We start from the raw sequence: 15,270 nt of genomic DNA, 5'->3' as shown, positions 1-15,270 counted from the left end.
CTTGTTTGCCTTTCGTGTTTTTGGCCTGTTCAATTTATATCTTCTCCTGTGCTACAGCTATTCGGAACCCGACTCCTGCCTCCGCTTCACTCCTGCCACCATCATCCTGCTTTCCACTACTGGACGTCATTTGGATTCACCACGGACACTCGGACAGTACGGTACCACTCCTGCTCAGAACTCTGGAACTGTTTCCCACTCTGTAGACCTGGACCTGCTCTTCCCCTATTGTTGGAGACCTGAACAATTTAACTTTATAATAAACCTGTTAAACCTTCTCTGGCTCAGTGTTATGGTCTGCATTTGGGTTCAATTCAGTTTAAACCGTGACATCCACAGGACTGGAACTCGCTCCAGACCCAGGCTCAGGTTGAAGTTGTGCAGGATGACCTCACTGAGCTGATCTGCACAGTCTCAGAAGCCCTGAGGGGGGATGAGGAGGTCCACAGTGGCCAGAGAGGGAAAGGTTGAATCACTAACAGGTCTGAAGTGTGGTTGGAGGGGGAAGGAGAGGGGGAAATCAAATCTAATTAAAATTGTTTAATTCATTTGCCCTGTCACCGGATACAAAGCCCCTCCCACTGTCTTTGTTTTGACCAGAGATTGTTTTCAGTCCCCTCCAGACCTCCCTTGAGTTGTTTTGTTAAAGGCACACCTCCAACTTTTTCCTGTAGCTGTCCTTTCCTTATCTCCCATCTGAGCTGTCTTTGAACCCTCCTCAGCTCTTCTTTGTTCCCAAATATAAAACGTATTTTCTTTTCATTCAGCAAGGCTTTGAGCTCAGAAGTCACCCAGGGTTTGTTGTTGAAGAAACACTGAATCTTCTTCTTAGGCATGGTGTTCTCCATACAGAGATTAATATAGTCAGTAACACAGTGAGTGAGACTGTCAATGTCCCCCCCATGTGACCTACAGAGCATTTCTCAGTCCGTGGTCTCAAAACAGTCTCTAAGTCAGTGCGTTTACATGCAGTTTATGTTCGGGTTAAGGCAATACCCCGATTTCTAAAACGCCATGTAAACACCTTACCCCGGTTAAAATTCTAATAACCCGGTTAACAGAGGTAGAGAACTCCTTCAGTAACCAGGGTATGCCTCCATGTATATACCTTAACCGGGCTATGACTGGTTTTAGCATCTACGCATGCTTCAACTGACCGTCCTCATTCCCCTGCAGTGGTTTTTGAACCGGACATAATCCGTCAGCGTCTTAGAGTCTTAGTCGTTGCTATGACACCATACAACAAAACAGCATTTCCTGAATCAGCGGCATCGGCAGCAAAAAGCCGGCGGTCCGTCGGTTTTACTCCCCGCCGAGGCATCAGCGGACATTGGGAGATGCTAGACAGATTGTCCATCTCCGGGGCTGTCAACGCTGTGTCTTGGCAAAAACGTGGAGGGACCGAGCAGGCCCTGCTAAGGCCGTTGACTAACGTTAATGTTAGTTAGCTAACGAAGTTAGCTTGCTTATTCCACCCGACACTGGTTACAAATAACGTTATAATGAGCCAAACAAGTTGTCAGTCATTTGGTGTAAACAATGTGCTGTCTTACCCTGTGACAAGAGAGTGTAAATGAAACATTAAATTATGGTACTATTTCCTCTCACGCAGGCGCAGAATGTATGTGGTACTTGGCCGTCGGCTGTAGTCTCTGCGGTGTGTTTCAGTGGTAATTTTTGACCCAAGACAAAGGCGACAATGGCCCACGAGAGGCGCCGCCACAGTCGGCCTTCGTCGCCACTAGTCTCTGGCCGTCAGCTTGGTGTGTCAGGGTCTTTAGCGAAGTAGTCTCTAAATGGCGGGGAGTACAACAAACCCTTTCTCTGAAAAAAATCCTAAAGGAGACACTGAAGTGAAATATATGGTGAAATTTTGGTTTAAGCTGGCTAATGTTGTAGCTTGCTTGCTAACAATGATGAATTGCTAGCTAGTAGCTAGCTAGAGTGGATATGTCAGCTTACTGATCTAGACTCCTGAGGCTGATCTGGCTGGTAAATTGGCTAACTTTAGCTTGTCGTTTGCAGTATACTTTATAAGCTAATGTTACGAAGCAACCAACGGCAGATCCATGCAGTGTAGGTGCAGCTAGCTTTGTAACTTTAGCTGGCTTGCTCGCTAACAAGTCAGCTACCACCACAAGCAGAATCTGATTCTGTGGAAAACACTGTATTCATTAACCTTACTAAACATAATGTGATCAAAAATGTAATACATTAACTTGTCCATGACAAAAAGTCTGTCTTTTGTTATTGTTTTCATTAAGAGAAAAAAAGAAATTAGAAAGAAAATTATATATTTAACCATGATGACCACAGTCTTTCTCTGTTTCTCATTGGGTTGGGGTTAGGTTCATAAAAGTCATATGGGTCACCTTGGATGGTCCAAACTATTTCTTTAGATAGATAGATCTGTATTGTCATTGCATATATTTATACAACAAAACTCTATTGGAGCAATCCAATTTGCAGCATTAAAAATATATTAAATTATATGCACACTCACACCCACACACACCTCATTAATGCCCATGACTGCATACACATGCTTACCCATAATATAAATAAATACTCTAGATATAAATAGAGGGAACAATGAACAAAAAAAGTAATTAGTGCACAGAGTCCGTTATTGCATTAGATAGTTTAAGACCAATCTGAGGGTAGAAATAAACATGCTGCAGAAAGAAGTTGGAAGTTACACATCAGAAGAAAAAATAAACACTGAATCAAATAATACTGCCCAGCACCAAATTATTAACCAAAACAAACTCACTCAACGTCTCTGCAGTTACCTGGTTGGGAGGTGGATCTAGGGACAGCTGAGGTGCCACCAGCAGCAGTTGCAGTGCTGCTAGTCATGCTCTGACGTTTCCTGACTGCAGCCAAAGCACCATGCAAAGTATCTGGAGGGAAGCCCAATTTCTTACTATCTTTTCATCATGATTGCCACTCAACATCATCAACAACAAACAATTTCAAACATGAAGGTCCTGATACATAAATTAAATTCAGTCCATCTAGTCAAGACTGCAACTCTACTGCAGAAATCAACCAAATAGGCAATAGGTCTAAACACCAACAAACCCCTCACCACACCAAACTACACCAACACATTTTATCTGATACTCTTTTCATTTGATGCTCATGCAATTTGAAACATCACATCACAAGTCAACACAGCATGCAAGAAATCAAAGTGAACAAGCACATAAATATGTGCACACATACCACACATCTCTACACATCATCCACATATAAAGAAATCACACAAATAGGCTGTGCCTAATTAACCAAAGAAAATACTAAATGGCCCGACATGCTCAGAGCCTGTAAGATAAGATAAGATAGACTTTATTAATCCCACACTGGGGTCTGGGGAAATTCCTGTGCCACAGCAGCTCAAAAGAAAAAAATGTACACACATCAGAATAACACACATACACATGTACGTAATATGTACATTACAGACATGACTTATCTTTACATGTTCCTGTACCTTCATAACCAAATGGAGTGGGATCACTCTTTATCTCATGTCTCTTGCTCTTTACATTAGCAGACAGGGTACCTGGCCAGGGGAAATAACATAAACCAGAAACTTAATTAGATACTAACATTTTAAAAAGAAGGGAGACACACAGCATTACCCCAAACCCCCCTTTAGACAACATTGTAAAGCCCCTTTTAGACATTAAAATCTGTAACATGGAGCATCTCCTGTTAAAGGCTTTTTATCATACAGACAAAGGTGTCCTTTCTTAAATGCTTAAAACATTTTGAACAGAGTCATCTAGTGTGATGGTGTAAAAAGAATGAACTTAACAATTGGCTCATATGCAGTGGCGGCTGGTGCAGTTTTCTCCAGTGGGGGCTATGCCAAAAATTAAGCAAACATGTACTAAACTATCACACCAGTGTGTTAATTTCATTTGTATTTGCTGAGCTGAATGAACATTTGTTTTATCACGTGGGGCGGCATTTTTATTTCATTGATTTCCGAAAAACCTATACACCTACAATGGTGCCCAAATAAGCATTGATGTTGAACCCTATTTTTAGATAATGTAATGAGCTCGCCAATCTAGCGTATAAATTAGCTAACATAATGTTATCTTACTAATAATAACCTTCAAAAGTTTAAAGGAGAATTCCGGCCAATTTTTACATTAATCTTCGCTATAAATAAGCATATACTTTCGTTTGAAAAAAAACCCGACCCGAATCGGTGCAGGCAACATGGAGTAGCTGCAGCTATGTGTACAAGCTTCCACTGAGCTAAAACGGCAGTTGTCAGGGCAAGTTTTAGAGTGCCTTTGTGCCTCTTAACAGACACAAAATGCAATTAAAATGTCTGTGCAACATGGACAGGGTCCTTATGTGACAACAAGATGCGTTTTCAACTCAGACATTGTTTTAATTCACCTGCCCTGTCTCGATTCTGCTGGTAGCTAGCTCGCCCTGTTAGCTGCTAGCTGCTAGCTGCCGTCCGTGATAAGTGTATTCAGCCAAAATATCACACAGCAGTTCCGTGTGTATTTGTACCTCATCCATTTTGTGTGTGATCGATCTGGTGTTGGTGAGTAGGAGGCTTGGCAGTGTCGATTTGTGTGGTAGTTTTAGCCGTGGTAGTTTTAGCCGTGCTAGCAGGCCCGACCGGCCGGCATCCTTGCTTCTGATTTTTCCCCGCCTTCGTCGACTGCCGCTCCCGAAAACAATCCAGTGAGCGCCCGATGGTCTGGCTATGCCCTCCAGAGGAGAAAACTTGAAGTTTATTCCCCCTCAAAATAGGTAATTGAGCATTGTAGTGGTTATGACCATATCAGTCACTATGTAACTACATGGAAACATTAGAGAAGGCTATCTGTAGTCTCGCGCTGAAGTCCCGGTGTAGCAGGAAAAGGTAAACAGTGTGCAAATCGCTCTGAGAAGCAAGGTCGTGCCTGCTAGCGCAGCTAAGGGAACTACCACACCGATCGACACTACCAGGCCTCCTGCTCACCAACACCAGATCGATCACACACAAAATGGATGAGCTACAAATACACATGGAACTGCTGCGTGATATTTTGGCTGAACACACTTTTCACGGACATCAGCTAGCAGTTAACAGCTAGGAGCTAACAGCTAGCAGCTAACAGGGCGAGCTAGCTACCAGGATCAAGACAGGGTAGGTGAATTAAAACAATGTCTGAGTTGAAAACACATCTTGTTGTCACGTAAGGGCCCTGACATTTTAGTTGCATTTTGTGTCTGTTAAGAGGCACAAAGGCACTCTAAAACTTGCCCTGACAACTGCCGTTTTAGCTCAGTGGAAGTTTCTACATGTAGCTGCAGCTACTCTGTGTTGCCTGCACCGATTCGGGTCAGGTTTTTTTCAAACAAAAGTACACGCGTATTTATAGCCATCAAGATAACGTAAAAATTGGCCGGAATTCTCCTTTAAGATTAATTCACACGTCAAAATTTTCACAAAGTGAAAAACTGGAGTGTGCCATCTTTTTTTAGATAGTGCCAGCCCAAGAACAGAGTTTCTAAGACCTCCTAATAGACATAATTGTAAATCTTGTAACCCCAACATGCTTGGGGCCAAATTCAATAAAAAAGAAATAATATAAACAAAAGAGATTGTTTGCTTGCAGCTCACCTCAGCCTTGCTTTCAATTTCAATATTGCTACCGCCTAAAAAAAGCCTATTAGTGCAAATTCTTTATAATAATCTTGAATACTACAATTTGTTATGGTCAAAGACTAAAGTAAGCAAAAAGTGCGAAATAAATCTGACAACACAAACCCTGAGACAATGGCAGAAAAGTATGAACAAAGTAAGACCTAATACAAAATAAGTAAAAATATGCCAATTAATATGGTGTTACTTTAATTGTAATACCAATTGCAATCAACAAGCTAACTGAACAGGCTCAAAGCCATATGACTTTACCACCTTGTGGCCAAAAATTTACTTTTTGTACATATATTTTACCCTTCTAACTCACATCCCTCTCTGTGTGTTGTAATCCTAGTTTATCTGTTCTTTGTATTGGTAGCCCAACTGGCCACATGTGCATGTTAGTGCACGCAAGTGCATGCGAGGGAGTCCCTCCTTTCATGTCCCACTGGCTAGCTAATTGCTGCCACTCTGCAATGCGGCAGTTAAAAGCGATTAAAACTGATAGCGCCATCCCAAACCATGGTGGCAGGCATCGTTGCAGAAGCATTAATCTATATTTTATCTTACACATTTTAATCTACATTTTACCCACTTAACTTTTACATTTACCTTGCTCATTTAAAATATGTATATAATAATTTTAGTTTTTTAATACCTGTTTATAAAAGGAAAATCAAATGACCAAAAGATACACGGACCCCTTACTGTACAGGTACCCACCTTTTTGTTTAACACTGCACCATTGAGCTGCACAACTTTGTTTACAGTATGTCATTAGTTTGATGTTTGTGTGTATGTGTGTAAGAGTAATGAATGTGAACATAATAAGACTGAGTGTAAAAGCAAGAAATAGCAAAACATGGAGGCAGGAAGACTTGTTAATCAGGTACCTTTTGTGCGTCGTGTGGCGAAGGAGGAAGAGGAGGCGAGAGAGAAGCGACGGGGGACCACTGCCTCCTTAACGGCAGGCTCTATAGCCGCAAAGGAGTCAGAAGGAGGAAGAGGCATGAAGAGACCCGGAAGCAGAGACAGAAAGAGTGAAATGAAGTAAAGGGAGGGAAAGGGAGAAGAAATAAAAAGCAGAAGAGGATGGGTGTTATATAGATTTCAAATGAAAGAAAAAACAAGGCGAAGAGGTTATTGGTTCAATACCTCACTTCCTGACACCCATCTTCACATTAAAACACAAGGCTTTTAACTTTCTAATACAATTATAAAGATTCAGTTATCAAACACTGCAAATGCATTAAAAGAGACTTACAAGATGAAATCCATGAAAACAGGAAGCAGGAAATGCATTAAATAATGTAAGAAAAACTAAAATTCAGTTTTTACCTACTATTTTCATTGAAGCTTTTAACCTCATATCATGGTCTTCCCCCGTGGATGGAGTTTGCTTAGTGATGACAACTCTCCATGACCACTATGAAACGCTGGTCATGTGATAACAGGTGGTCATTAATGGGAAGAAGATTGTATCATAAATCCAACGCAAACTCCATCCAACTATTAAGAATGACCATGATATGTAATTGCATGCTCCAGAAAAGCTAGTTAGTAAACCCTAGAGGATTGTTAACTGGTAGATAGTTGATACTGTATTGAAGTAATTAAATGTGACGTGTTGTTTCATCAGAATATGTATCATATATACATTTAAAAGTAAAATCTCCCAAAAACAAAACAGAAGAAAACAGTACAATACAACATAAGACACATTTCTGTTAATTTCTTTATATGTAATTTTCAGCATTTTCAGCACAAAAGAAATCCATCCATCGTAATACATTATACTGAGGTGGCAGTATGTCTCTTGGGGACAAATATTTTAAAACCTCTGCATGGCTATCATAAGGTGTACATATAGTAGGCTATAGCTTTTTGTTAGCAAATTTGTTTGGGCTATTAGAATATGTTGAAAGGGGTTAAAGGTTTAATTTTATGATGAAACGACAAATATCACATTTTTCATGACTTCAGTACAAGATCAACATGTGTGCCCGCCCATGTACTTAAAGTGGCTATATGTAACTTTCAGTTTGTGTTGATTCAAGCTGCCGCTTTGGACAAAAGCAGTAGTATTTTTACCACACCGGCTGTTGTAAAGGTCTTTTCTTTACGGTGCTGTATTACCCATTGTATGTTACTGAGTTAGCGTTACCGGGAGGTCATATAGTTGCAATGAATGTTTTGCTCTCATAGAAAATCATTCATTTACATTAAGATGATAAGTTACAGATGCATCGTTGCATTTCAAGTGTTGCATACGGTAACTTAGCCTACTTTGGATGTATCGTGAGCTAAACCTGGTAACATTGTCACTGTCACTTTGAAGCAACCAATGTAAAAATAATAGCTCTTTTCATGAAACCTGAGGACACTTTACACAAATATAGGGGGACAAGGGAAAAGAATATAGTAGGCCAACACAAACAGACTGAAAAGAAATAAAACCGGGCGCTAAATGGAAGTGGGACGTGATTTAATGTAGGCTACTGGCGTACAACCACATTGTGCATTGTAAAGTTATTTTATGAATGAAATAGACATTTTACATACCTGAGGGCCAATTCAGGGACAATTTTGAATCATTTACAATTCCGTAATTATCTCCGTCTGTTGAAAGCCTGACCCAATAGGGTTTTCACATGTCTTTCACTTTCCCTTTTAGCTTTTAGTTGTTCTTCGTTTAATTTCCTTTTTTCTGTAATGGTCCTGCCCCAGTATCAGCCATAACTACAACAGATAACTTCTCAGGCTTTTCAGGTGTTACGCCGAAATCTGTGACCCATCAGAATGTGTGCTATGTAGCGCCGTCTACCTGCCATAAATTATTTTGTAACTTTGTGGGAAAAAGCTGACTTGGGAAAAGGCATTAATAAAAACTATATAAAAATAGTGTTCTTTTCACTGTTAGTCTTGTTTGCTGTTACAGCTATGTTACTGACTATCAGATGAAAAATTACAGTTTCAGAAACATTTAAAAGTTACATATAGTTACTTTAAACTTTGCACTTACACTTAAAACAACCTGTCAATCTAAACAAGTCATACTGTCATGTTGACTTTTAATCTCGTTGGTCACTGCATGTGTTTCACTTTTAATAAAACTTACAATGTTAGTAGATCAATACTAGACAGAATCAAGCAGATGACTGCTTACAAAAACAAACGATTATCTTTCCAAAACCATGGTCATTTTCCAGCAGATGTCAAACCTGGCTACAGGGATTTGCTGCCATTCAACTACAAGAGCCTTAGTGAGGTCCAACAGGCCTGGCTCTCAGTTAGCATTCCAGTTTATCCAAAAAGTGTTTGATGGGCTTGAGGTCAAGGCTCTGTGCAGGCCAGTGAAAGTATTCCTATTAAATAGTAAAAATGTAGATATGTCCACATACTTTGACCATATAGTCTATCTCTTTTACATTTACACTAATTCCACCTGTACAACTCGTTATGTCATACTCACCAATTTGCTGCTTGCTCTGGGTTTCACTTTTTAAAACAAATGTTGTCATTCTTTGATTATTATTGATTTGCAGTGTTTTAATTTGGTGTTAAGCTGTCAAATGCAACCATTTTGCAGATATTGCATACCAGAAGAAAGTATGCCCTTAAAGCTGTTGGAAGGCTTTTAATTTGAAGAGAGGTTGGTGGGTTAACTGCCCACCTTGCTTATCAGTCTGATTAAGGGCATGTGTGGCTTGAAGACTGGCCACGTAAGAGTCATGTGAGCACGCTGAAGAACATGGTCGCCCACGGAGCTCCCAACAGAATAACCCAAAACCTCGAAATGTGATAGATAAAGTTTACTCTAAAGTGATAAAAGTGTGATTGAGAACTTTCCTTTGGCACGGTGTAACACATATAAGTTTTAGATGGCAACTGGGCAAAGTCAACGGCCCCCTGGAATGCTGCGAAGTAACACTAACAACATGGTGGACATACAGGACGGCGACAAACAAGAAGAAGAAACTGCTTCGGCTGGTCCAGGTGGTGTTAACCAAGCATGGATACAAGCGTCATGTCTGCTATGCAAAAATCGTTCGGAAAAGCTATGGACGAGCTTGGACACGTTAGTAAGTTACTACTGGTATTGCAATCTGATATTGACCAAGTTAAAAAGGACAATGCGGGCCTCCACACGGATGTTAATGGCATCATACCGCTGTATGACGGCATTAACATCCGTGTGGATGTTAATGGCGTCAGGCAGCTGAAAGTAGGATATCTGATTTGGAAGATGAAAACGTTGGCCTTCGGCAAATAGTGGAGAGAAATGTCAACAAGTGCTCAGTGCTTGAGGCGGCCCAGCAGGATGCCAACTTTCGGGACAGACACCAGAATCTGGTTCTGGTTGGTTTGAAAGAGAAGTTGGAAGAGGGCAAACAGGAGATATGTGTGAGAAACATCATTGTCGAGGCTCTGGGCGTGCCGGTGGACCAAGCACATCTACAGAGAGTGTGTCGGGTCCCTGGCGGACCAGTGGTGGATGAAAATCGCTCACCAAGACCTATTGTCATCCGCTTCTTGTGCTTCTTGGAGAAGAAGGAGAGAATGTGTTCATACTGACCTGTGGGAAACAGTAAATAGGTAAATGTACACGTTCTAAGTGGGGAGGTATAAGTCTGTTTACTGTGAAAGATAACCGAAGAGGGCACTGTGTTTCATCAAGGGGGGCTGTCCATGGCAGTCCGATGCCACCTGTTGGAAAGCATTGGTAATAAGAATAATAGTTTTGAATAATGGTGTGAGGGGGTTGGCGGGGAGGTTCTTTGGGTTGGTCATTGAACGCGACTCACGGACCAGTTGGGGTAGTTTTGGTTTTCTTCTTTCTCTTTAGGATAACAGGGAGGTAGAAGTGAAGGTTTTTGCATCTATGGTTTTTAGGTGGATGGTTTTTTTCTCACCCATGGATGTTTTTTTCTTCTTCTTTTTTTGGTTTGGTTGGTTTTGTGGAAGAATGTTTTGTGTGCAAAATGTGGGGCACATTACATGTCGTTTAATTAAACATTTTTGTTTGGTAAGGTTGGCAGTTGGACAACACCCTAAATGGTTAGTATTAAGTGATGTGATTGATTATGTAATGTGTAGGTTTTGGATAACTCAATATGCTGGAGTATAAATGGGCTTAAGATATGGTTAATTTGGTAAGGTTTATTAGTTGGAATATAAATGGATCACAGAACCCTGCTAAAAGGAAGAAATGTTTGTCCTATCTTAGATCTCAACAAGCAGATGTGGCCCTGTTACAGGAGACACATCTGGTGGATACAGAAATAGCTTAATTTAAGACAGGATGGGTGGGACAGGTATACCATAGCTCTTATACTAGCAATAAATGTGGGGTTGCAATACTTAACTGATAAATACTGAGAATACTTCTAATAAAAATTAGAATTTTGTCATGCTGAGACAACATAAAGATAATGAAGGGAGGACAATTGGACCCATTGCATTAACGGACCATGCTACTGTGCAATGGGGGGTACATTTGGGTTTAGACTTTATTAAATCTAATAGATGGAGGATGAATGTGTCATTGCTTCAGGATGAAACTTTTGCCAATTTATTAGGGGAAGATCTTAAAATGTTTTTTGACACTAACATAGGATCAATTGAGAGATTAGGATCAGTGTGGGAGGCCTCTAAGGCCTATATAAGAGGCAAAATAATAGCTCACTCAAGTAAGAAGAAAAAAGACAGTACAAAACAAGTGCTGGGATTGGAGTCCAAGCTGAAGGTTGCAGAAAAAGAACTGGCGGATAATCATACTGAGGACCATCTGAGAAGAGTATTTGAATTTAAATTCCAGTTAAATGAGTTGTACAGTAAGAAGGTAGAATATGCTATGTTTAGAATGAAAAGTAACTTATATGAGAGTGGGGAAAAGGCCAGTAAATTATTAGCTAGGCAATTAAAAAAACAAGATGCTAGCTTTATAATACTGGCAATTAAAAATACAAATGGGGATCTAGTAACAAATACAAAGGACATTAATGAGGTACTTAAATACTTTTATGTGAAGCTGTATAAATCAGAAGTAGATCCATCAGAAGAGCAATTTGAAGCCTTTTTCGCTAATATAAATATCCCAAAACTGTCAGAAGGACAAGTAGCACAGATGGAGGGAGCTATTACCGAAGGAGAAGTTAGAGATGCAATAGGGTCACTGAAAACAGGAAAGTCACCGGGGTTAGACGGGCTACCAGTTGAATATTATAGGAAATATATTGACTTATTGGCACCCATACTGACAAAAGTATATAAAGAGTCATTTGATTTGGGGCAACTACCAGATACGTTTAATGAGGCTTTAATTACTTTGATCCTGAAGAAAGACAAGAGACCCTACAGACCCCGGGGAGCTATAGACCCATAAGTTTAATAGATGTTGATGGCAAAATTCTTACTAAAGTGCTTGCCACAAGAATAGAAAGATCTATGCCATATATAATGCATGCAGATCAAGTGGGTTTTGTTAAAGGGCGCCTTTCATCAGATAATGTTAGGCGGTTATTACATCTTATGTGGGCAAGTCGTGATGCGGACACGTCCACCGCAGCACTCTCGTTGGATGCAGAAAAAGCGTATGACTGGCTTACCTCTTTTATACATTGAGGGTGTTTGGATTTGGAGGGGATTTCATTAAAGGGATTAAAATTATTTACTTGTCCCCTAAGGCGTCTGTTCTTACTAATGGCCTGAAATCTCCCTTCTTTGGCCTCATGAGAGGCCCGAAACAGGGGGATCCATTGAGTCCACTGCTCTTCACCATATTCCTGGAACCATTAGCTGTAGCTCTAAGAGCAGATACAGGTATTAAAGGGGTGTGGGGTGGTGGGACGAAACATAAATTGTTTTTATTTGCGGATGATACAGTATTTTGCTAATTCTATTCCCATAATCCTAAATAAGATTGAAACATTTTCTTGAATATCTGGATATAAAATTAATTGGCAGAAATCGGAGGTGATGCCTGTATCTAGGTCTTGCTCTCAGTCAGAGATCTCTAACTTTCAATTTAGATGGATCCCAGTGGGAATGAAATACCTAGGATTAAAGTTAACTGCTGATCTGTCTGATATAATAGAAAATAATTTAATGCCATTACTTCAAGAGATGAAAAATAATCTGGAAAGATGGAAAATAATTAATCTCACCTTGTGGGGCAAAATTAATACTATTAAGATGGTGATAGCACCACAATTTAATTATATATCAATGATGCTGCCAGTAATTGTTCCTAGTGCAAATACAAACAATATAATCAAATGGTTAAAGATTATTTGTGGAATGGAAAAAAGCCAAGGATTAATATTAAAAAGCTATGTACTAAAAGGGAAAAGGGGGGCTTGGCCCTTCCAAATGTACAAATATATAATTTAGCTTTCGAATTGGCTAAGCTGGTGAGGCAATGGGCTAACTATGGTTCTCAACTGGATTGGATAAAGATAGAAATAGCCATGGTGGCTCCCTCCATGACCCATACAGGCTCTCTCTCAGATTAAGGTGGTAGAGGGGGGAAAAAATCCCATTCTGAAGCATTCTCAATGGGTGTGGTCTGAGGTGCATAGGTTGATGGGGAAATCACAATACAAGCAGGGGTATTCTTCCATATGGGATAATCCACGTATCGTGATAGGTAAACACTAATTTTGTTGGGATTCTTGGCAGAGGAACGGTATATGTGTGATTGATGATCTATATAAGGATGCAGTTTTTAAGTCATATCAGGAGCTAGTGGATTGATTTCTTTTGGAGGGGAGGGATGAATTTTGGAAATATCTACAACTAAGGAGCAGTGTGCAAAGTGTGTTCCTATGGAGCCCCGGAGGTGACATGGAGGAAGAAAAAAAAAATCAAATGAAAATAAAAAAAACATGTACTGGGGGCAAACACTAACTCGAGATCTCGACTTTCAAACTCGAGATCTCGACTTTCAAACTCGAGATCTCGACTTTCAAACTCGAGATCTCGACTTTCAAACTCGAGATCTCGATTTTCAAAGTGATCCAGTCCAGATGTCAGCAGGAGGCGGAGATTTCCGGCCGGGGGCAGCGTGTCCTCCCCCGGGCAGGAACACAGCCTCGTTGCTGCACCGGTCCCAGCTAATCCAGATGGCAGTGGGAGGCTGAGATTTCCGGGCTTCCCTTCCTTCCAGCGGGCCCAGCAGTACGGCCTGGGGCTCCAGCTGCATGGTGTCGGTTTTGGCTCCCAGGAAGCAGGCAGTGAGCTCCAGATCCTGCAGCCGGGACTGGGGGACTGGCGCAGCAGCTAGGCGAAGCTGTGTTCCTGCCCGGGGGAGGACACGCTGCAGCCGGCCTCGGAAATCTCCGCCTCCCGCTGCCATCTGGATTAGCTGGGACCGGTGCAGCAACGAGGCGAAGCTGTGTTCCTGCCCGGGGGAGGACACGCTGCCCCCGGCCGGAAATCTCCGCCTCCCGCTGACATCTGGACTGGATCACTTTGAAAGTCGAGATCTCGAGTTTGAAAGTCGAGATCTCGAGTTTAGTGTTTTCCCCCAGTACGTGTTTTTTAGAGTTGAGCCGGATACTCGGCTGAAACGAGTATCCGGTACGGATAAAGCACTTTTGCCGAGTACGAGTATTATACGAGTAATATGAGTCAATATCTGTGCTCGGATTGAATAAAAATCCTCATTGGGTAGCTGACTGTGTCTGCGTTCTGTGATAGGCTAGTCGTCACAGCGCCCCTCCCCTACACACATACTGATTTATTATGTTGCTGTGTCCCGCTCTGCTCACTCACACACAGAACACTGAGAAGAGAACAGCTCTCTCTCTCTCTCTCTCTCTCATTCACTCACTCACTCACTCACTCACACACTCACACACACACACACACACACATATACCTGGTGTGGAAATAAAAAAAATAAAAAAGAACCAAAAAAAATAAATCACACTGATCATAAAAAAATTAAAAGTTAAAAAAAGAAAGTTATGTTGAGTATGAAAACTCTTGTTCATTACATTTTACTTCATAATTGCAACCGCATGTGTTGTATTCATTGTTGCAAAACTTGTTCTGTATATAGTTCGTTTGTTATAGTGATCAAAACCATTGATCTGAAGCTCAATGCTGATGCTGTCATGTAAATAGTTTTCTAATCAGCAATAACTATAACAATTTCTGATCAACCCATATCAATTGCATGCTTAAAATAACCGGTTAAAGCCCCGCCCATTTCAAGACAACCCGACCCACTTCCGGGTTAAATCCTGTCCACTTCCAGGTTAGGCCCCGCCCAGTCCGAGTACAGATACAGATACAGATAATTCATATGGTTAACAGATACAGATACAGATAATGCTGTACTCGCTCATCCCTAGTGTTTTTATTTATTTTATTTTTTTTCTTCGTTTTTTTTTTTTTTTTTTCTCCGTCACAAACTTGAGATCTCGAGTGTGAAAGTCGAGATCTCGAGTTAGTGTTTACCCCCAGTACATGTTTTTTTTTTTTTTTTTCTTTTCATTAGATTTTTTTTTTTTCCTCCATGTCACCTCCGGGGCTCCGTATGTTCCCACTTAACAGAAGTATAGAGGAATCTAATATGTTGCAAAACCTTTTTGATTTGC

General features: G+C 40.8%; 1 protein-coding gene across 2 annotated transcripts in view; it reads right to left on the bottom strand.

Annotated features, from left to right (window-relative positions):
- Window positions 1-15,270, bottom strand: part of mcf2l2 (MCF.2 cell line derived transforming sequence-like 2) — a 286,969-nt gene that overhangs the window by 25,451 nt on the left and 246,248 nt on the right. For both annotated transcript variants that reach the window (XM_036007118.1, XM_036007119.1), the window contains exons 29-31: window positions 6,559-6,639; window positions 3,497-3,568; window positions 2,793-2,903 (exon numbers count right to left, since the gene is read on the bottom strand). In XM_036007118.1, coding sequence (XP_035863011.1) covers window positions 2,793-2,903; window positions 3,497-3,568; window positions 6,559-6,639 — 264 coding nt within the window. The remainder of the gene's footprint in view (window positions 1-2,792; window positions 2,904-3,496; window positions 3,569-6,558; window positions 6,640-15,270) is intronic.

The sequence above is a fragment of the Sander lucioperca genome, chromosome 11 (assembly GCF_008315115.2).
Source record: "Sander lucioperca isolate FBNREF2018 chromosome 11, SLUC_FBN_1.2, whole genome shotgun sequence".
Taxonomy (NCBI): domain Eukaryota; kingdom Metazoa; phylum Chordata; class Actinopteri; order Perciformes; family Percidae; genus Sander; species Sander lucioperca.
This window is presented reverse-complemented; position numbering and strand designations above follow the sequence as displayed.